General features: G+C 33.8%; 1 protein-coding gene across 7 annotated transcripts in view; it reads left to right on the forward strand.

The window, feature by feature from the left end:
- The window catches only part of SHPRH (SNF2 histone linker PHD RING helicase), a 75,210-nt gene that overhangs the window by 20,522 nt on the left and 30,329 nt on the right, over window positions 1-24,359 (forward strand). For all 7 annotated transcript variants that reach the window (XR_003047351.1, XM_006915344.3, XM_015592133.2 and 4 more), the window contains 12 exons: window positions 158-409; window positions 1,255-1,333; window positions 5,891-6,054; window positions 6,171-6,427; window positions 7,110-7,231; window positions 13,536-13,624; window positions 15,975-16,067; window positions 17,953-18,060; window positions 18,982-19,124; window positions 22,109-22,282; window positions 22,592-22,654; window positions 24,010-24,235. Coding sequence is in view for 6 of the 7 variants with exons in the window: in XM_006915344.3 (XP_006915406.1) it covers window positions 158-409; window positions 1,255-1,333; window positions 5,891-6,054; window positions 6,171-6,427; window positions 7,110-7,231; window positions 13,536-13,624; window positions 15,975-16,067; window positions 17,953-18,060; window positions 18,982-19,124; window positions 22,109-22,282; window positions 22,592-22,654; window positions 24,010-24,235 (1,770 nt within the window). In the remaining variant the exon portion in view is untranslated. The remainder of the gene's footprint in view (window positions 1-157; window positions 410-1,254; window positions 1,334-5,890; window positions 6,055-6,170; window positions 6,428-7,109; window positions 7,232-13,535; window positions 13,625-15,974; window positions 16,068-17,952; window positions 18,061-18,981; window positions 19,125-22,108; window positions 22,283-22,591; window positions 22,655-24,009; window positions 24,236-24,359) is intronic.

Below are 24,359 nucleotides of genomic sequence, written 5' to 3' on the forward strand. Positions count from 1 at the left end.
ACACTATGATGTTTTGCCCTAGACAGGTATGGGGTGTATCTCATAGCATGTTTGGTTCTATACAAATAGAAGGAGCTCAGGAAGGATATAAGTGAGTGATATTTCACTTATCTTTGATGAGCCTTTCTGCAATAACTCTGTGCTGATTATTTCCTAGGTATATCAGGGAGTGAAGAAAGATGGCTTTTTACAGCCTCATTTTTTGGCAGAACAAGATATAGTTATCATCACCTATGATGTCCTCCGTTCAGAACTAAATTATGTAGATATCCCACACAGCAATAGTGAGGATGGGCGTCGCTTACGGAACCAGAAGCGCTATATGGCCATTCCCAGCCCCCTAGTAGCTGTGGAGTGGTGGAGGATCTGCCTTGACGAAGCTCAGATGGTTGAATGTCCCGCTGTAAAAGTGAGAATTTCTGCTAACCTTTCAAGGGCTGGGAAGAGAAAGGGAGTAAGGGATTGGGGGAAGCTGTCCATACACAACTTAACAATTTAAGTGTAATTAACCACAGTATTGATATTGGCCAAAAGTTTGCTGTTAAATGCTCTACATTTGCTTTTCTTTTGTGCTATGAACTACATAACCCTTAGGAATTATTTCAGTACTCTGAATCATTGCCCTATATGCAATGCCCACGAACAAGATGGCAGTCTGTGTCTGACAAAGCTCAAAGTGAACTCTGTTTAGGGACTTTCGTAAGCATTTTTGCTAAATGGAAAGCTTATCACATAGGCTATAAAAAGCTTTAGGCCAAAGTTGACTTTGTCAGTTTTTTATCAGAGAGACCAGATGGTAACAAAAATGCTACTTTAGAATATAGAATTTGGATTCAGCCTTTGTCATATGTCTTTGTTCTGCCTTCTTTGGCCAGTCTGGAACCTGTCCTGAATTTATGAATTACATCTGTCAGTACAGTGGTCCACATCTGAAGGATGGAGTGAGGATGTAGCAGTTATTCAGGCAGCCTTTTCATTCTACACATACTTGAACTACCCTTCCTCTTGCTGGGGGTGGAGTGGGGGGTAGTTGATAATGTGGCATTCTGCTGCTAAGGAGAAGCACTGTACCAGAAGCTGGCCAGTTGAATATGACATTCAACATTGAGTATGGTAACTGTTAAAGCAAGTGCATCTGACCTGAAGCATAGGTTTAGTGGGCTGTTTTCATGAGTAAATGTTTTCCTGACTTCTGCATTTGTTTTTGTTTTTGTTTATTTTTTTGGTTTTTATTCCATATTTCACACTCATCAGGCTGCAGAAATGGCTCAGCGTTTGAGTGGGATTAATCGCTGGTGCATCAGCGGGACTCCAGTACAGCGAGGACTGGAGGGTAATGTTTATGGTTTCCTCACATAATGCATATATTTGAAAAGCTAAAATTTTTTGAGGGAAAGGCATTGTTATATTTAACCTGTACTGAAATCCTTATTTGACTGCATGTATTTATATTTGACTCCTAGTAGTTTCAAGCATTTATCTTTTTAAATGGAATCAGGTGATCTTTGTTTATATATATGAGGACATTTATGCAGTGAACAGTCCCATTGTCCTAAGGTGAAGAGTTATTGTACGTGCCTGAACTGTAGATATAGGTTCCAAAGTGGAAGGTAGAAAACAGGAAGAACCTAATAAGAGTGGGGGTGTTGGGAACATGCACCCTAGTGAGTGAAAGAAGAAAAAGGAATTAATTTCAGTTGGCTGTGTCTATAAAAATAAGGACCATAATTTTCATTGCCTGAACCTATAAATAATGGGATGATAATTTTACTAATTGTAAAAGTTCTAAGATATACTATTAATAACATTATCATATCACACCATATGGTTATACCATTATTCCTTCAGCTTTTCCTCTTCTTGGATATTTAGATTGTGTCTAGTTCTTTTTACACACGCATTGTAACTCATACATAATCTCATTCATATAACTTACTTTTTTTCAAAGACCAGACATTGTATTTTTAAAACTTTTGTTCATGTTTTGAATATTTAAAATTAAAAGTTTAAATGTTTTGCATAATAAATTTTCTGAAAAACTATCATTAAAATGTAGTTAAATTATAAAATATAAATATTCGCGGAGTCCTGTGGCAAATATTTATCCTTAAAACTTTTTGAAAATTCAAGTTTTTGTATATTGTTTTCAGCAGAGGAACTTATCCCTCTGCTAGAATAAATATATCAACATCCATTATTGTTGGATACCTTGAAAACAATATATTTTGATATATTAAAAACTATATTTTGATGATTATTTTAGAAGGACCTTAAAAACAATATATTTTGATGATTATTTTAGAAGGACAAATGTTTTCTAGGCAGATTTTATAAGTGCATATTTAAATATTTGTGTAATTTTAGTAAGTTACATTAAAATACATTTTTATAAAAAATCAGGCTAATTAAAAGGCCAAATTTAGTAGTATGCTGTTACATTTGGAAAATGCCCAAATTGTAGATATTTTAGATATTTAGGTGTTAATAAGATCTCATTCAGCTTAAAAATGAGCTGAGAGGGTACAGAAAAAAGAAAATGACTATCACGAGTTACATTTTTCTAATTTTAGGAAGTATATGAGCAATAATTTCTCAATTCTCTGGGTACATTATTTTGGATATATAAAATACTGGCAGGTGTTTTGAGCACTTGTCACCATTCTGCAAATTCTTGAGAAAAATTTTTTAAAATAGCTTTATTGAAGTACAAATGACATATAATAAAACTGTAAATATTTAAAAGGTAAAATTTGTAAACTTTGACATAGGTGTATACCCATGATTCTATTTCCACAATCAAAATAATCGTCCCCCAAAGTTTCCTCCTGCCCAAGTTACCTAAAAAAGAGCTTTTCTAAACTGTCTGGAATTTTACTTTATCTTTTCTCTGCTTCCATAGCTCTCTGATGTGTTTCACGCTATGATTCTTGCCGTATTTCAGTTCTTTTTGTAGTTGTTGCAGCGGGAATGTTAGTCTGCCGTGATTTACTATGTTACATTTGGAAGTTGAATTCTCATTTGTTTTCTTTTCGTGTTATACCAGCATTTCTCAACCTTAGTCTCGTTGACATTTTGGGCCAAAAAATTATTTTTTCTTGGCACCTGTTTTGTGTATTTTAGGGTATTACATCTACCCGACTAGATGCCAGTTGTGACAAACACAAATGTCTTCAGACATTGCGAAATGCCCTCTGCGGGGCAAAATTCACCCCTCTGCCTTCACCTAGATGGAGAACCAGTATGTTAGACTGATAGAGAGAAATCAGATTTGGTGATTTATTAATTAGCAACAACTCAGAGATCTTGTGAATCCCAGATTGGCCACGTATTGAGCAAGGAAGTGAGGCTAGGATGTTTTCATTCTATAAGTTGCCAGGCCTTTAGTATGTTCCTGTTGGCAAGCTGAAATAATGTCAACCTACTTGGAAAGTCAGATAGGCAAGAATATTGCCGTTCCCTCCCACCCGCCACACCCCATGTCTATATAATGTACTTGTTAGTATAGTTTAATACAAAGCATTGGCTTTGGGGGGTAGATGAACCTAGGTTCACATCCTGACTTATTAGTTGTATGTCCATAAACAAATTACTTAAACATTCAAATTCTTATTTTCCTTATTTATAAAATAAGATGTTTTAAAGATTAATTATAATAAAGTAGGCAAAACATTTAGCATTTACCTGGCAGATGTTAAATATTCAGTGAATAGTAACTACTTTAGCTGCTGCTTTTGTTCTTACTTTTCATTTATCCATTTATTTTAGTTTTGTTTTTTTTTAAATGTAGACTTTGAATGACAAGTACTCTATGCTGCATTTATTGGCTCATGCATTTATTTTTTGTGCGATACAATAGTACGCAAGAAATACACAAAGTCCCTGACCTTATTAAGCTTACAACTTAGAGAGGAAAACATATTTGTTAAATACTTAGATATAAGATTACAATCAAGATAACTTTTATATATGAGATAAATATAAAATTCTAACTATAATAGGTTTCAAAAATATATATCTAGTTCTATAATGTCACATAAAAGGGATGCAGAGGGGAGTGACAACTGCACCAAGATTTGAAAAATTAACATGAGCTAGGTGAAGAAGGAAGGAAGAATTCTCTTTTACAGAGGAAACAGAAAATATGAAGAGCATATGGCAGGAAGAGACCGAAAGAGTATCAGTGTGGCTATAGTACAGAAAGCTAGGGACATCATAGTGAGTTGAGAGATTGAATAGGTAGGTGTTCATTGGACCACATGGATATTGCAGACCATGATAAAGAATTTTACCTGTTTATTTTCTTAAGAATAGTAGGAGTCATTGAAAGGATTTAAACAAAGTGGTTGGGGATCATCTTATTAAATTTGTATTTTAAGAGATCACTGTTGCAACATGGGAATGGTTTAGAAATAGGCCAGAGTGAATAGGATATCAATTGGTTGGCTGCAATAAGCAATCCAGGCAAGTGATGCTGGAAATAGAAAAGAGTCAATAAGGGAAAACTAATAAGATTTAGTGATAGGTCAGGAAATGGCAGAATTTCTGACTTGCAAGATTTCTTACTGTATGGAAGGTGATAATATTTTTGGGCAAAAAAGATTATGTATATGATTTTGGCAAGTTGAATTTGAGATGTTTTTGGGACCTCAAAGAAGAGGTAGCATGTAGGCAATTGGATTGATTTGAACAGAAAATATAAATCTGTGGGTATCTGTATATAGGCAACTGTTCTTTCAGACGTTATGCTCAGGAACCATCTAAATAACTTAATTCAATCTATATGTTTATTGCCATCTTCAGAATAAAGGTTGTGGATAGGGTCATGGCATGTTTTTATGGCTTAGAATGTAGAACCATTGCAAACATATTTATCAATACAGAAAAATATAAGGAAAATTATGCTTAGCCATAATCTTCATTTGCCAGCATAACCTCTGTTCCGATCATTTTTATGTTGATGTTTATAAATTTGCACTCATACTGAATGCACGCCTAATTTTATATTTCTTTTATTTTCTACTTAACATTATATCCTAATCAGTTTTCCATGTTTAAAAATTCATCATAACATATGGAAAACTGCTAAGAGTATAATGTTAAGTGGTCAAAAAAGACGAATATAAAATTCAGTATTTCCAATGAAGAAACACATATGAAGTACCATGTTTTAAAGCTAGCAAACACAAAACCTGTTGGATCAGTGGGAAGAAAGTTCTTACGGGGGGTATCATAAAATTCCTTTACTTGAGTTACTTTCATTCTGTATATTGCTGCTGTGAATATCACTGTGTGAGTAAATCTTGTCTCTTTTTTATTATTGTCTTAAGCTTATTTCCTAGATCAGAATTATTAGGTCAATTGGTATGAAGATTATTGAATTAAAATATTCTCTATATTTTGTGATTAGTACTTTTTCTTTTCTGTTCAAAGTAATGTGCATCTATGTGCATGATACTTATGTATCTCTTGATCAGGCACACTGAATTGAGTAGTTCTCTTGTTTTACTTCTGATGGAAATTTTAGGCTTTTCAATTAAGTACGAGATTTGTGTAATGATTCTATAAACTTTAAAACATATTGTGTAATGATTCTATAAACTTTAAAAGTACAAGATTTGTGTAATGATTTACAAGATTTGTGTAAACTTTAAAAGTACAAGATTTGTGTAATGATTCTATAAACTTTAAAACATAAAACCTAGAGTAAAATAAATAATTGAATATAAGTCGAATTACAATTGACTTTCAGATTCAAAAGGCTGTACAATCTGCATTTTAATTCATGGAAAGTATTACGATCTATGTAATGTCTGTGAAAGTGATTATTCAACATTGTAATGAAAAAATAAAGAAGCAGTATTCTCAGTGTGCCCTCCTTTTTTTTTTTTAGATCTTTTTGGGTTGGTGGTCTTTCTTGGTGTTGAACCTTACTGTGTCAAACACTGGTGGGTTCGACTTCTCTACCGCCCTTACTGCAAGAAGAATCCTCAGCTCCTCTACAGCTTTATTGCCAAGATTCTGTGGAGGTCTGCAAAGAAGGATGTGATTGACCAAGTCAGTAGAAGTTTTTATTGATTAAGTGTATTAAAAAGAATAAGAAGCAAAGTTGGGATGGAAAGTTAAATTTCCAGGTGAAATCTTTTTTTTTTTTTTTCCCCTCCTCTCTACAGATCCAGATACCTCCTCAGACAGAAGAAATCCACTGGCTCCACTTTTCTCCAGTGGAAAGACATTTCTATCACCGTCAGCATGAGGTGTGCTGCCAGGATGCAGTTGTAAAACTCAGGAAGATTTCCGACTGGGCTCTGAAGCTCAGCAGCCTGGACAGAAGGACTGTCACCTCCATCCTGTACCCGCTGCTGAGGCTCAGGCAGGCATGCTGCCACCCACAGGCTGTTCGTGGGGAGTTCTTGCCACTCCAAAAAAGGTTTCATTATTAATTTCCTTCTACTGAATTGATAATATAGTAGTAATAGACAGTATTTAAGCAATTAGCTTCCTATCTCACAATTTCATTCACGGTTTTTTAACTGAGTTGTCGTCAGTATGGATCCCCAGTATTGATATGGATCCCCATTTGTGAAAGAGAATCACATCATCAGAACTATTTTTATTTTTATTTTTTGTTAAATTTATTGGGTAACATTGGTTAATAAAATTATATAGGTTTTAAGTGTACAATTCAATAATACATCATCTGTATATTGCATTTGACTCAAAGTCAAATCTTCTGTCACCTGTTTTTATGGCTTTGAACGTTTCTTTTAAAATCAGGACTGTTGTGGAGTTTGGGGAGGGGGGTGCGGTTTGTTTGTTTGTTTGTTTTTTGCTTTACTCCAGATATGAAAGACTTTTGTTCTTATATTTTTTGGATTATAGGGTTGGGTAATATCCGCAGTTTCAGGCATCTACTGAGGGTCTTGGAATATATCCCCAAGGATAGGAGGGGACGACTGTAATGAAGTTAAGATAGTGATAACAGTGGAGGTGAAGAGAAAGATGCTGAAGACACTGCAAAGACTCAATAAGAGTCTGATGATCTTATGTGATGAAATACTCTCACTTAGGATTTTCTTTCTAGTTATACACAGTCTGCCTCTCTTTTTTAGTACCATGACAATGGAAGAGCTGCTGACTTCACTGCAGAAGAAATGTGGAACTGAATGTGAAGAAGCACATAGGCAACTCGTTTGCGCTCTCAATGGCTTAGCAGGCATCCACATCATTAAAGGTAGAAGGTGATTACTTTGTTACCTCTGACTCTTCTAACTACTTAATGAGGAAGATTAGTTTTAATAGAAATCAAAATCCCCCAAGAAAAACACTCACATTCTACTGATTGTAATTTAAATAGATTCAACCTATTGGGGAGTTGTCATGTATACTAACATTTCAAAAACCTTCAGAGTTTACATGTGCTTTCACCAAGCATTTCCAGTTGTAGGTTTTCCTAGGGAAATTAGGATGTGAACAGAGATTTGGTTATAAATTATTAATCTTAGTGTATAATAGTGAAAAACTGCACAACCAAAATGTCTAAAATTAAGGTTAAATTTTGACATATTCAAGGGAATATTGTTCATTGACTTACAAAATAATGCTGTATATAAATTATTCTTTCCACAAATATTAGAAGGTCTGCTGTGTTCTGGGTATGATCTAGGTACCAAAGATGATACCGTAAAACAAAGTAAAGTCTCTGATCCTGTGGACCTTAAATTCTTTTTTTTTTCTTTTTTTTTTATTAAACTTGTTGGCTTGACATTGGTTAATGAAATCAAATAAGTTTCGAGTGTACAGTTCAATAATACGTTATTATATATATTGCATTGTGTGTTCACCACCCACAGATAAATTTCCTTCCATTAGAGGGAGATAGACAAATGCACACACACACATAATGCGTATGGTATAGTTGTAGTGTTATATATTACACACAAAATTTAAGGAGGTTAGGAAGAGAGTCTTATATTTTATGGAGAGATGTTTACTTGGGGTTTCATATCTCTCAAGGATCATTTTTTTGTTGTTGCCTGATGTCCAATTTCTTATAAACTATAGTTTCATGTATTTTGTCTGTTACTTTAGTTGTTTCAGGAAGGAGAGTAATTCCATTCTCTGTTACTGTATCTTAGCCAGAAACGAAAGTTATTTAACCCATTTCCTGTTTGCCCTGAGAATACTCGCTGGTGGCGCTTGCGGGTGCAGTGTTTACCCCAAGATAACTCGCAGATTATAGTCCTAACCCAACCCCCAGAGTTTGCCATGAAATATCTTGTTTTTATTATTATTTTCGCATCACTCTACTATATGGATACTCTTTGGAAACAAATGACATCATTCTATTTATAGCATTCTGTTTTTAGTAGTGGTATTTCCATTTACAAAATAAGGTAATTCTCTATCACTGAAAATGTCAAATCCTAGAAAACGAAGCATTCCTATGCGTGATATTAACATTGTTCTTGAACAGTTGTTAGCCGAAGATTCATTTGATAAATCCAATTTATGTAAATATTTGTTACATTAAGATTAGAGACAAGTTCTGTTTAGAAATAACTCCAAGAACAGTTTTTATATTTTATTTTTACATTGAAAATCAGTCAGGTTTGCTTCAGCCTCAAAGAGTGTGTTTATGTAAAATTAACGCTGGCAGCGGCTGCACTTTTTTTTCCTAAAGAAGAAATGGGTTAACCGATTCTTACAACAAGCACCATTTAGCAAACACCTTTCCATATAAATGTGAGACTCATTAGAACTATATTTCATAGGTTTTAGAGTAAAGATTAAACCTGTTAAGTAGAGACATTGAAACATAAATTCAGACTTCTATAGATGCAAATTTCACTGTCTGATATGGAAAATACATAAGACTCTGCAGAAAAAATAATTAGTAACATTGAAGAATAGAAGAGCGATAGTAACTATTTAGTGTGAAAAAAACAAAGAATTATGACTGAAAATTTAAAAGAGCATCATTGAGACTGTAGATAACTTCAGGTGTAACAACGAATACACTAAGTCTGGGAAGGCACAAATGGTTATTTAATATTTCAAAGTTTTTATACTATATATGAAGTGGCACAATATCACATGACGGTAGAATGTGACAAGTCAAAGAAAAATATGTGCTATACACCGTAAAGCAACTACTGAAAAACACAACAAAGAGAGGTGAAAATTAAGAGGAGATTTAAAAAAATAAATTCTCAATCAAAAAAAAATTGAATTAAAGGGAACAAAGAACAGATGTGACAAATATAAAACAAATAGCAGGATGATAGATTTAAACCGAAGCATATTGGTGATCACATTAAATGTAATAGTCTAAATGCCTCAATTACAAGGCAAAGGTTTGCAGAATAGATTTTTAAAAATTTTTAAAGCAATATCTAATAATATGCTGTGTACAAGAAACCCCCTTTAAAGATGCAAATGTAAAAAGATAAAAAAAAGATAGTATATTAACACTAATAAAAAAAAAGCTGGAGTTGCTGTATTACTGTCAGACGAAGAATATTACCAAAGACAGTGTGATTTCATCATGAGGAAGTATCAGTCCTAAATGTTTATGCACTTGAACCAGGGCTTCAAAGTAAATAAAACAAAAACTGATAAAACCTCAATGAGAAATGGGATATAAATCCACAATTATAGACAGATTTCAACAACCCTTTTCAATTATTGACAGAACAAGAAGTTTTCTATACAATGTGCCAGAAGTATTGCTCTTAATGTGAAATGTGGATGCACATTGAAAACTTTACAGAAACATATAGGTGAAGCATGATGTTATTGACCGTGATAAAATGAAGTGACCTCAGATTCTTACCACTTTTCAACCTGTACACAATGCAGATTTTATTAATAACTAACAATAGAAATGGGCATATTATTACATATTCTTAATAAACTGTTCAGACATAGCCCATGCATCTCTTCCCTCCTAGGACATTCCCTAAGAAACCTTGAAATTAATTATTGTTGTTTGCAAGTTTGGATCATCTATGATTATTCTTAATCATCACCCTTATCATCGTTGCCATCGCAGTTGCTAAGTGTGCCTGTGGCTATGTAGTATCCAAACACCAGTCTAAAACATAAAATGGTCTGTGCTTTACAGTCTATAGTGAACAACTAAGTATGGTAACTTTTTAAATAGAAAATATTTTTAAAATTAAACTCTCCTTTATTTCAACTTGGAAATAATTAGGCAAAAATTGGGAAATTATGCGTCATATTTAATATCAGTTTCTCAGTCCCAAATTAATAGAGTGGAATAATTGTGATTGAAATCTACAGAATACTTGACTATCACACGTTCTTGGTCTTTAAAATACATGAATAATGAATATAACATTTAAAATATTTCAGGTCTTTAAATCCAGCATTTTATCGGAGAAATGATCAAATTTTTACAAGCATTTTATATTGTGCGTAACACTTTCATATATATATCCCATTTTATCCTCATAAATACTCAATGATTGAGGTATTATCATCCCCATTTTATATAATATAAGAAAACTGGAATTCAGAAGGCTTGGTTGCTTTCTCAAGATTATAGCTAATAAGTGTCAGAGAATTTGCCCTGAATCTTTTCATTTCAAATCAAATATTTAATGTTTTTATTTTTTACTATGTCTGCTTCTTTATCAAGTAGACACTTATAAACCTCAATATTATGCTGTCTATGGTAGGTTGAAACTCACTGTCAGAAATTACTAAAATGGAGTTAATAATATTGCTTATAGATTGTCACAATAATAAAAATAAAATTTAGATCTCCTCTTTTGATTCTAAAATTGCGTTTCTGTTTTTATTCTGTTAAGACTCAGATTTCTTCACTTGGCCTATTTTCTAGTCTCCTTTTCAGATTTATTCTTTTCCTTGCTATGAGGTTATACATCGTATGGGGATTGGGGAGAAAGGTTTTTCATCTGATCATCTCAGACACTGTAGCACTCTGGCGGGATCACCAGGTAGTTGGCTCCTGTGTGGCATACACCCTGCTGTGGCATCACAGGCAGCACATCATTGCTCTTTTCAGAGTTTCCAACGCATTCCACTATAGTTCTTGGTCTTTCTGTGGATGGAAACCATTGCTAATTGTTAAGAGAAATTCCCATCAGAAAGTTCATTAGTAAAGGCTATATTCATTTAAATTGTAATTATAAATTTAATTGTGATGGATTTATTTCTTTTAGTTTCCATTGCTTCACAAGGATGTGTTAAACAATATACAATATACATTTTTAAAAGTAACATTACATATTTAACTTATTAAATAATTTAAACTCTTTCAATGTAGAGATCAGACAATGAAGATCTGACTTCTAAAAGGAATCTAAAATTAATTTCAAAATCTAGAGGGATTTACTTATATACAAACGTACATATATGACGTACAATGCATATTCTAAGTCCTCATTGATTATGGTGTTAAAAACATGGTATTATTTCAATTTTGTACAGTGTCTTTTCTGTACATGTTTTTTGGAGAAAATTAGGTTGGCAATATCAAATCAAATAGTTTGTTTCCTCGGACATGTTAGTGCCATCAAGTGGCAAAGAATAGGTATTTCCAAATTTGGCTTAAACTGCTTGTATAATTTATTGAATATGCATATTTCTTTGTCTTCCCCAGAAAGCATGTCTTGTTTTAATAAGCATAACAAATCTTCCCCAGAAAGCATGTCTTCTTTTAATAAGCATAAAATATACATCTTATAGCGAAGTTAAATTCAACTGCTTATAGCATAGTTTAGTCATTATACCTTCTTTAAAAGGTGTAGTAATTTTGAATTATTTAAATGAATTAGTTTCTATAAATGATAGTATAAATACTAATAAAATCCATATGTCTTTTGAAAAGCTTCATAAGAATCCTCAAATCTAAAAGAAGAGCTCATTGTGTAAGGATAATTGAGTGTTACTTCTACATGTTAATGTGACTTTATTATTGTAGAAATAACCTTTTTTATAAAAGTGAATAGAAAGTGGCTGAATGTAAAGTTCTATGAAAATGTATGCTTTAGAAAGCTTTGTGTTAGGTTATTGGTAGAACTAGATGTAAAGCAGCGGTATAAAAGCAAGTGTTTTGCACAACAATGAAAATGTACTTAATGCCACTGAATTACACACTTAAAAATGGTTGAAATGATAAATTTTAAGTTATGTATATTTTGCAATAAATACATATATTTGTATTTATATGTAGTCAGCTTTGACTATAAAAAAGAGAATGAACAACAAAATTTACACAGGTGCGCACATAGAGAGAAAACACTCTGGCTCTGAACAAAGTCCTAACTCTACAATATTAGTGAAACTAGATTGAAGGTTTTTTTTAAAAGAAGTGGGGGGGCAAGTGTATGTGATGATCAGGAAATAAAAGCTTTTTTCCTTAATAAACTGAAACTAGAATGAAACTAAAACATCTCTATACCTTCTTTGTATTTCATGATTTTGCCACTTTTATTTTATTTACAGATGACCAGTTTTGAGTTTTTCCCCAGGCACCAAATAAGATGGGTTACATTATTCATGTTTTTAAAAATGTCTCATCTCTCCTTTCATTGAGGTGTCATCACATGTTTTCTGAAAGATCCAGATAATAAATATTTGGGGCTTTGCAAGCCATAAGTCTGTTGCAGCTACTCAGCTCTACTGTTACAGTGCCGAAGCACCCAGAGCCAAATGAGGATGGCTGAGTTCCAATAAAACTTTATTCATGGACCCTGAAATTTAATTTCATATAATTTTCACATGTCACAAAATATTATTCTTTTGAATTTTTTCAAACCATTTAAAAATGTAAAAACCATTCATAGCTCATGGACCCCACAAAAATGCAAAGTGTCACATATAACCATGCATGGGCCATAGTTTGCCAGCCTATACTTTTAATTGATGCTTTTTGAATTACTTTACCTGAATGAACTGCTAATTAAGAGCAACAGTAACAACAACAAAAACCCGAGCATAAATCTCAAACTAATTGTGATTTGTGTGACCAGAAATGGAAAGAAGAATCCCTAAGTTTTTGAAACTTAGTTTCTAATTGCAATCCATTTTGGCCACCAAGAAAAACAACAGCTATCAAGAAGTGTATATTATTTTTCTGAGAATTATGTATAGAGTGGTCATAGTGTTAAGAATATTTGTTTATAAATACCTATAATTACCCCAAATTTGCCCTTAATTTAAACATCATAATCGACTACTACTTGTCACTCTCTAACTTCAATAAGAGGAAAATCATTTGTCCAAATTAACAGTTAATCCAGTTTATGTTTCAGTATAATTTTAAAACATAAATATATTTGATTGGTGTTCTGCGAAATTAACAAAGGAGCTATCTTCAGCTTTTTTACTGGGGCAGTTGTGTTAATACCAAGTTAAATTCCTTTTCTTAAGTAAATAGTGATTTGTTATTGTTATATTTTTATAGACATTTTTAAATATAGATAACTAGATCAAATTGAGAGCTAAATACATGACTTTCTTATTTAAATCCATTTTACTTAACTCAGGTGAGTATGCATTGGCAGCAGAACTGTACAGAGAAGTGTTACGTTCATCTGAGGAACACAAAGGAAAACTCAAAACTGATTCACTCCAAGTAAGTAAAAACTGGACAGTTTCAGGTATATATTTTACTTGTTTTTAAAGAAATAACTTTTCTAAATATGTAAGAAGATGAAGGGTAACAAATGGACTGAGTCATAATCTCTGGCGATGATGCTTGGGATTTGTTCTTTTTAACAAGCACTAGAGGTGATTTGCATGTGCAGTCTTCCCTCCGGGTATTGGTTCCAAGACCCCTGCCCCCAGGATACCAAAATCTGTAGGTGCTCATGTCTCATATAAAATGGTATAGTTTTGCATATAACCTGTATTTGCTTATTGTCTACTGCAGGGTATATCTACAGTCACTTCATTCGTGTGGATTTAGCATAGTGCTCAGTACATAACACATTCAAGTTTTGCTTTTGGGAATTGTCTGTGACCTTTTTTTCCCAAATATTTTGATTCATGGTTGGTTGAATATGCAGATTTGAAACCTGCAAATATGAAAGGCCAACTGTACACGAAAGTTTGAGATTTTTCTCAAATCATATGACAGTTTTGGAATTACTACTATTCCATGTGCTCAGGCCAGTAATGGCACAAGGCTAACTAGATAAATCTAACCTACATTAGAAAAACAGCTTGAAGTATTAATACTTTGAAGAATGAGGTCAGATCACTTTGCATGACCATCAACATATTTATTCACATGGTTTTCACCAAAAAGAATAGAAAATGAGTTAAACTCAGCAGTAGAACTAAGTAATAATAAAACCTGTCTAATGATTTCCTAATTTAATTTTTGGAGGCCTTTTAGAGAGATTTGGATATTTCAATTACAATATTTAAGTATTAAATCTCTCTGTTTTTAGTTCTCTTCAGTGGATTATATAGACAAGGCTCTCTAGCTAAATGATAGATAAGGACCGCTTTTATTAATCTGGAGAAGTTCAGGCTTGAGTCCGTGGTGAGACTTTTTTACCAATCATGATGTAAATCTTGGGACATACATGTTCACATGTGCTCCAGTAGGTATTAGGAAATGCGTGGGAGGACAGAGGAGAGGAGAGAAAGTTAAATACAAGTCTACTTCTATCTGCAGCATGGATAAGGATTATAGAGGGCAGGCCATGGGCCTTAAGCAAATGTTTGCTTCATGGAGGAAGGAGGGAATGAAAAGGTGTGTTCTTGAATAAAGGTAACAAAAATAAAAGAGTGGACAAGAAAATAAGTCCAGTATGCTTGAGTTCAAGAGTAAGCAGTCAGCGTGGTTCTCACAGCCCCATCTACTGATAAAGCATGGCCTACTGGGTGTCTTGTTCTGTTCAGTCAGATAAGCCACTCTGTTCCCTTGGCATAAAACATCTAAAGGGATAGAGAGAGACAAGTATTCCTCCCATTCTGTTCCACCACTTTATGCAGAAAGCACCAAAAGTCCTCTTCCATGAGCACACAGAGACAAGGGAAGCTGAGTTTATACTGCTTTGCTTCTCTAGTGTTATTTGCACATTTGTTGTTGTTGTTAAATCTGACAGTGTTACTGACTGTATTATCTATCTATGAAGCTATGTCGAAAAGACCTGAGACAGTTGAGTAACTCTTCAGAGATCTGTACCATGGCCTGTAATCTGTAGCCAAACAGAGTAAACCTTTATAGTCTCAAATCACTGGCACCAAGTCAGATCTTACCAGAAATACTCTCCTGATTAAACTTTATCCCTTATTTGTCTTCTCAAATTAACAGATAGAAATTACTTTTACTTTATTTCTTCTCAGAGCCCTTGACTCCGGAGAGAGTCTCTAATCAGATGCAGACTTCATATCAGAAAGAGAAGCCTGGCTTATATTGATTACAGAGATAAATAGATAGAGTTTTCTCCTTCATACACCATCTTCACCTCCATCTTCTTCCCTTTTCAGCTCTGAAGTTCAACAGATCCACGTCATGGCCCTGTATTCTAATGTATCTCATAATCCCTATTTTTATCATAAATAATTGTTAGGCTTGTCCACACTCATTTCCCAGAAGAGGAATCAAATCAGTGCGGTCTGCCTTATTATTTTGTGGGGCTTATTTGGCATGCTCTTCGTGCCTCATATAGACAAATGCTTGTACAGTAGAAGTAATATACCTATATTACATTTCTGCTAAGTGCATAGACATATTTCATAATATTATTTTTAATTGAAGAAAAATATCATTATGAATTAAGATCTTTACTGTTAAACTGACTGGTTTTCTCTGAGAAAGATGATATTCAAATAGCTTTAGGGGAAAAGTATTCAGTGCTGTGATCTTAAATGTGGTGTTAGTGCTCTGTATGCCTTTATTAATAGTAGGTTCTCCCTTTATAGAGTCTACTACATCGACTATCATAATTACTGCTTTTGTGTGTTTATAGAGACTTCACGCTACCCATAACTTAATGGAATTGTTGGTAGCCAAGCACCCAGGGATACCTCCTACCTTGCGAGATGGCAGACTTGAGGAAGAGGTAATTATTATTTTTTTCATTGTATTTGTTAAAGAATATTTTTTTCAGACTTCACGCTCCATCTAATTGATATTTCCTAGGGTCTGTAACATTTAAATAAAGGTAATCATGTTTTCCTGCTGTTCGATGTTCCAAACTTTGCTGTGGTGATTTTGGGTGGCAGAGAATGACAGTACATATTATTTTGCTTCTCTGGTGATCTGCTTGCAGATATATGGTCACTGCTTGTTGTAGATATGGTTGTTATTAGCAGCACAGGAGATAAATAAATAACATAAAAAAAAGGAGACCTTGTTGATCTAATGACAGATTTGCAAAAGATGTAGTTTAGTAAAACAAAAGTTTGTACTTTTCCACCTTTCTGTGTATTATTTATGGCAGTAAATAAACTCAAATTTTCGGTAGTATTTTTTATGTCTGCTCAAAGAAGTTCCCTCTGCAATGAATATTGCCTCTCATTGGGAAGAGTGATTCTATAAATTATTTCACTACAAATTGTTAATTTACTCATGGATTTTTGCCTTTTTAAAGGTCAAGCTGTGGCAAAGCTTAAGTCTAAAGAGTAGTAGATATGTTTGAAATGTATTGAACTTGTAAGTAGAGCTTTTATTTAAACTAACAAGATAAAAAAAGGAGGTTGCGTAAGTATGTACAGCACTTTCTTGTTGTAAAATGGCAGTCTGCATGTTGGAAATGTTTGAGTGCAGTTTCATTCCTGGTGCTGGCATATAATCAGCCACTCTTTGTTTAAATGACTTTAGTTGACAAGAAACTCTGGGAGACAGTCCAGTCTGTTAGTAGTTAGCTTTAATGGCCAACTGACTGATCTGAGAAATCATCTGCTTCAATCACCTCCTGTTGTAGATTAAGTAACGGAAGCCCAGGGAAGCAATGCCTTATCCAAAGATATGTATCGTTCAGTCAGACCTCATGAAATTATCATTTTTGTAAGTCAAAAGTGGTCTGATATTGGTAATTTCATCTGGTTTATAAGAATAAAATTTTTCAGTATTTCTTTTGCTTGCAAATTACGTAATCCTTATCTTGTAAAGTTGAAAGGGGAAGAATTTTTAAATTCTTGTTGTATTAATCTGCTAGGGCTGCCATAACAAAATACCACAGACTGAGGCTTAAACAACAGAAATTTATTTCTCACAGTTCTGGATTCTGGCGGTCTAAGATCAAGGTGTCAGCAAGGTTGGTTTCTCCTGAGGACTCTCCTCGGCTTGTAGATGGCTGCCTTCTCTCTCTGTCCTCACTTAGCCTTTCTCTGTATGCTTGCTTCCCCGTTGCCTCTTTTCTTTTAAGGAGACCAGTCATATTGGATTAGGGCTTCACCCTTATGATCTCATTTAACTACATTTAACTCATTTAATCATCTCCATAAAGGCCCTGTCTCCGTATATGCTCACGTTGGGGTTAGGGCTTCACGATATGGATTTGGGGGGAACATAATTCAGTCCATAACACCTCTGTTACTGTATATTCTCAAGTATTATTTCTATATTAAAGCTGTTTCAAGAAATAACTAAATCATATGAGATTCTAAAAGGTATCCTTGCTTTGTTTTATAATTTGAAATGTTACTGTTCTTCTCCCTTCCTCTTTTTTTTTTTAATTAAAAGTTAGAAATTTAGGGAGCAAACCCTCGGGATTTCTTAAGTTTTGTGACTTACAGGTAAATGTGTTCTCTTCGATATGTATCTTAGGAATTTCTGGCATGGCTTTTATAGTCTCTACAGTATACTTTTAGAGTTTTATGTTTAAATTAAGTGTCTTTAAATATATAAAATAACCACATTGTTCTTGAAACCTCATACTGAGTTAATTTCTAGACCCAGAGTGAAAGTTTAAACAAAAAGGAGTTTTGTTTCCGTTGTCACAGGCCGAGCAGCTGCGCAAGCACTACATGAGCAAGTGTAACACGGAAGTGGCTGAAGCACAGCAGGCCCTGCTGCCTGTGCAGCAGACTATCCGCGAGCTCCAGAGGAAGGTCGGTCCCCACAGTGGCCTCTCCTGTTCCTGTCTCTCCACGGAGTGCTCTGGGTTTCACTTAGCTGTGGAGAGAAGCTTGAACTTTCTTACTCTTCTTGGAATTCTAAGCCTCTAGTACGGCACCTGTCCCACAACAAGTTTATTTGCTCTTAGCAATGTTTATTGATTGAATGCAGAGATAAATCACCTGTTTTGAGGTTATTCTCTTCCATTGCTTTTAAGCTCTAATGGGTTTCTTTTACCTTGGGTGTATAACAAGTTATCTTTGAAGAAAGTAAAGACTTCCATAACCTCCTTTTGATCTTAGATGTATATGTTTCCAAAAATCTTCTTTGAAGATGTCAGAACATTAGAACCATGGGTATTTTTCTTATGCAATACGTGCAATTTGAAATGAGTAGCAAAGTCTGAAGAAGAGGCTACACAGAATATATTCGTATTTGCTTTTTGATTTTAACCAGTTGCTCCACATTATATTTTTCCTAATGCATTAATTATTTAATATTCAGGCATACAATTTTGTTAGTTATCATAGATTATTCTTGAGTAGAATCTAGTTCAGTTAGTTGAGTATTAGCATAATATCATTATGTTGAGAAAGAAACCAGTTATCTTTTCAAATGGAATGAGTACTGAATTTTCATTTTGGTGAAGTATTTTTTAGCACAACTTTATTATATAAGTGTATACAATAAATTTTCATTCATCTAGTCAGGAAACAGGTGTTCCTTTTTAATTATATATACAAAAGTCGTACTCATCCATCGTATGTAGAATATGTATACTTGTCTCCCTGCTATTATAATTTCCTTGAGAGTAGCATTTACTGCTTCCTTTGAGTTTTTCACAGAACCCAAGTGCCAGAAACATAGTGAGTACTAAAAAAATTTAATTGATCAGCTCTTCTCTTTTTTTACAGATTTATTCTAATTCCCCTTGGTGGCTGAATGTGATCCACAGAGCAATAGAATTTGCTATTGAAGAGGAACTTGTTCAACGAGTGCGAAATGAAATAACCAGCAACTACAAGCAACAAACTAGCAAGCTTTCTATGTCAGAGAAGTAAGAGAATAGACCAAAATAGAGTAACTGTATGAGTAGCACCCCAATATTCATATCATTCAGTCTTAAGAGATACACTTAAATATTAGATCATATTGTGGTTATGAACATCTGGATTTTACATACTGTTAAGTGTACATTTCAAACCAAAATATTGGGTATAAGTCTAAAAGAACCCTTTTTTTCCCTTTATGTATTAGTCCTTTTAAAATAGTCTCTTTTCAGGTTTGTTTTTTGTTTTTTTTATCTATCTGCTTAAAGTATTTTCTTTGTATCTTTCTTGCACAAAGTTGCTTAAAGCCAGCCCTTACAAAGTTTTGAAATCGTCTTTGTTTTGGAGGATTTTGTCCTTGGAGTAAGGCATTCATGCTTTCTTACATAATTAATTTCCTAAGTATCATAGTGCAACAGTGGCCCAGTTTTTATATTGTAGAGTTACCTGCTCTCTCTTCCTCCATTTTCCTTCTCAACACTCGTCATTCTTTAGGGTCTTCGTAGTTAAATTGGATTATTGCCCTTGAACTGTAAATGGTGAATAATTTTTACCAAAGAACAAATTTGCTATTTATCAAGAGGACTCTCGGTGTAACCCAAAGGAATGTCTGTTCAATGTGAGGAACTTAGGTGCTGTGGCAGAACTGTGGATTCTTGGTAGGGGGACTGCGAAAGAATCTTATTGTTTCTCAGATTGCATCCCAATATAGCATCAGCCTTGGGATTAATGTCGTTTTCAGTGAAAAATTCATCATATCTTTGAAATCTTTTAGAATGTTCTTATTTACTCTTCTAAAAGCTTTTCTAAATATCTGCTAAAGCCCTAAAGAGATGTGCCGTATTTTTCATGTGTCATTAACTCGAATGTACTTTATTACAGTTTTCACCTTTTCCACCATACAGAACTTGATGGGCTTCTTGTTTCTGAAATACGTTCAGTGTATTACACTCTCGAGTATGCTTGCTATTTCCCTGTTTGTCTCAAGAATCACTGTTCCAGAATAAATTATCATTTAAGTCACGATTCATTTTATCCAGTTTAAACACTATATCCTAATGTGTTCTGCCAGCATTGTGGAACCAGCTGATAAAATATTTTAAATATCTTTAACTTGTTTTTCTTAAATCACACAGATACTACTTAAGGGTTGCCTATCCTCATATTAGAACATCTTCTTATTAAATGTTTCGAGGTCCCAGGGCTGTTAAAGGACAAATAGGAAGCATAAAATGTACCATTGATTATACAAACATTCTTTTCAAAAACATCAGACATAAATAGAAAGTAATAGAACACATTTTAAAATATTAACTTACTATATAGGACATATTATATTACATATTATATATACAGAGATTATTTTAACACTGCTGTGTTTTTTAACGAGATTGATATTTCAGAAGCCGAATTATTCCTGTTTGCTTCTTAATGACTCTTGGGAAAGGCTTTGTAGCTTAGCAATTAAGAGCACAAGTAGGTAGGCTCTTAAGTCAGGCTACTGGTATTCACGTCCCATCTCCACCACTTAATAGTTCTGTGACCTTAGGAAAGAAATGTAGTTTTTTTCATCTATAAAACTACACAGCATTGTTGTAAAGATTAGGAAATGAGTATTTGCGAAGTGCTTACTTAAAATGGTATCTGCCATTTAGTATGGTGTCTGATAGTTACCTTCTATTATTATGTTTTCTTCTCTTTCATTTAAAAGACCTTCAAGAGAGAATATTGCTAAGATTTGTTAAATGCTGATTTGTGATATTTTTCAGACCCTAGTCACATTGCTCATACATGAGTTAGTAGAGAGAAATTTTTTCAAAGCTGCTTCCCTTTCGTTTAAAAGTTAATTTTTGAAGAGTGTTTAAATTTCTAATAAATTAGAAATGAAAACTTTGTGGGTTTTTTTGTGAATAATATTGATACCTAACCTAATTGTGTTCGAGCATCTCTCTACAGATTCTTTTAGAATTTATTCAACAGCTATTCCATATTTATTACATATGCTTTTTAAAAAAGGATATGATCTAATTCTTACCTTCTGAAAGTTAGTTTAATAAGACAATACCCATGAATAATTTGAGAAATACGAGTATGTGTAAAAATTGAACATAACAAATTACTGAAATGAATGATATTTTTAATAAACCCCATGGACAGAAGAAACAGATTAGTGTTGGGGAAGCCTTCAGGAAGTAGAGCAGGCTCTTTAGAACAATTTAAAGAGAAGAGTGTATAGCATTTTAGGAAGGAGAAAAATATATACTTAATCTTAACAACAAATCGTGTTTGTATTTTCCATTCTCTTTTATTATTCTGTGCTTTCTTTGTCCTTTCATAAACTATACATTTTTTTCCCTTAGCCCATTTCATTCAGTTTATCAGAATAGTTAAGAGCATTGTGTTTGGGTTTAACTCCTAACTCTGCCGTATAATAACTTGGTAACTCATGTTAAATTGTTTTTGTTAAGCTTTATCCATAACATGGACTAGGTGGTATCTATTGAAATTTTACAGGCAAAGTGCCTGGCATATAGTAAATGCTTAGTATATAATATTAATTTCCTTGTAACATGGAATATATGTAACTCCTGGCTATTTTTCATCCCAGTTTTCCATCTTTATGTTTCATCCTGCCATTACCTCGCCATATGTCAGCTAACATGTCAGGAGGGACATCAGTAGTCATCATTAAAAAGAAAGAATGTGGCAGTCCTACTCTTTCAAAAACATCTTAGACAGCGACATAGATTTTGATACTGTTTTTCAGTTCCTGACAACAGGAACTGTCAGACTTTTTATCTTTGTAGTAGACAATCCAGTGTTACTATTCCTTGACTACTAATAAACACCAGTTGAATACACTCCTCAGGTAAACTCAGTAAGGTGTGACTAGATAACATGTTGCATAGTTTCTTTGTTTAACACCCATTTTCTGAATTTGAAGAAATTGACCTGCTATTCACTTCCGTTGTGCACGGTGCTGCTAAATCAGGTTCCGTGACTGCAGAGGTCTTCAGTTCTTACTTACAACACAAATGGAAGAGTTAAATAAGTTCCAGAAGCTAGTGAGAGAGGCTGTAAAAAACCTGGAGGGACCTCCATCTCGTAATGTTATTGAGTCTGCAACCATCTGCCACCTCCGACCAACCAGACTTCCTCTCAACTGGTAGGTAATGGGAGAAATCATAGGGTGAAACAGTATTCCATTAAGCTACATTTCTTCTGAGAAAAGAAACAATGGTTCATATAATAAAATTATATGAATAAAATTCTGTCTGAATTCAGACAGAAGTCGAGATGTATTATTACTCTAACTTTTAAAAAAGTCTCAAGGACCACATATAAAGCCATTAAATTTTTTTCTAAAATGGCATTTTTGTTGAAAAGAAAAAGTATAGAATACTAAGCCTTTCTTAGAAATTTCCTGATTGCTGGTTATGTTTGACTATTTCTCTAATAATTTCTTCTTTTCTAGCTGTGTCTTTTGTAAGGCTGACGAATTGTTCACAGAGTATGAATCAAAGCTGTTTTCTCACACGTAAGTTCTCCAATCATTTCCCATCAGGAAAATGAAATATTTACAAGACTTGATGTTTTAAATAATAAGACTATATTTTCCTCACAGTAACCTTTTTCTTATTTTTTCCTCTTATTAAATCAATTCAGTAAACTTTGGCATTTGTTCATTTAACATGCTCAGTTGCACCTATGCTGAAGTTTACCTAAAAATGCTCATGTCATGTAGTAATGTCTGATTGAGAGACAGTTTAGAGGAGTAACAGCCTCTCGAGTTCAACAGATTCGAACTCAAATCTCCGCCAACTTGGAAGCAAAGTACTTCTCTAAGTCTCAGTATCCTAATTCATGAAATGAAGGTAATAACCCTTCTTGAGGTGTTTTTTTTTAAATGTTAAGAGAATGTACATACTTGCTTAGCATAGTATCTGGTACATGGTAAATGTCCTATAAAATGTTAGCTCTCATTATTAATATATTTTCTCCAACACAAATTTGAAGTCTTTATCCTGTGTCAAGAATTAAACTAGACTAGTGGTTACCAGAGGATGGGGTGGGGGGGAAGAGGGAGGTAGATGGGGTAAAAGGGGTCAAATAGGTGGTGACAGAAAGAAATCTAACTGTGAGAGGTGAACACACAATGCAATATATATATGCCTTACTGTTAAATTGTACAATTTACTGGATTTCGTTAACCAATGTCACCATAAAAGAATTTTAAAAAATAATAATAAAATGACTGAATGGACATAGGCATAGATAAAATATATTTTATAATAAGATCATATTAAACATACTACCTTGTAACCTGAATTTTTAAGTAAATACAATTTTATATAAAAAAAAAGAAAAAGAATTAAGCTACTTAGTGAGTGCATATAGCTGTGGCATTAGCAAAATCATTTCTGCTTTACAAAAATGGAAATTGAGAAAAGGCTAAGTTCTGATTGCCTCAAAAAAAAAAGAGATTGACAGTGTGCATTTAGATCATCTTGTGATTTTTTTTTTTTTTTTGGAGGGGGTAGTGATTAGGTTTTTGTTCTTCTCTTTGTTTTTGTATGGTTGACTGTGGTGCTACTTGGTGTTTTGCATTGTTTTAATTCTCGGAGTAAGATTTCAGCCTGGAATTTAGAGCCATTTATAATGCCAGATGGCCCTCAAAAACTGGTCTAATTTATGATGCCTCGGGCATTTTCGGAATTGCCGTGGTTTTTCCAAAGTCTTGCAAGCTTGATCTTGTAGACATAACTTTGAGAAATGGTGAAATTTTCGTTACTAACCTTGTTTCCCTATTTATTGGCTCTGCCAGTATAACTTTTATAGTGCTTGTTCCCCACTGATACTAGTTATTATAGTATTGTTCTCGAATGTCTTCAGAGTCAAAGGCCAGACTGCAATATTTGAGGAGATGATAGAAGATGAAGAAGGACTGGTGGATGATCGAATAACTACCACCAACCGGGGTCTGTGGGCAATAAGTGAGACGGAGCGATCTATGAAAGCTCTGCTATCATTTGCAAAGTCACATAGATTTGATGTTGAATTCATTGATGAAGGAAGTACTTCAATGGATCTCTTTGAAGTTTGGAAGAAGGAATATAAGGTACAGTATTTTAAAACTTCCAATATTGAAAGTTCTCCCGATTTACATTCATTTTAGTTGCTACTTTCCCTTTTCTCTCTTCAGTTTTTAAAAATCTGCCTAGAGATTTGAGGTGTCATAATTT

The sequence above is a fragment of the Pteropus alecto genome, unplaced genomic scaffold, assembly GCF_000325575.1.
Source record: "Pteropus alecto unplaced genomic scaffold, ASM32557v1 scaffold185, whole genome shotgun sequence".
Taxonomy (NCBI): Eukaryota; Metazoa; Chordata; class Mammalia; order Chiroptera; family Pteropodidae; genus Pteropus; species Pteropus alecto.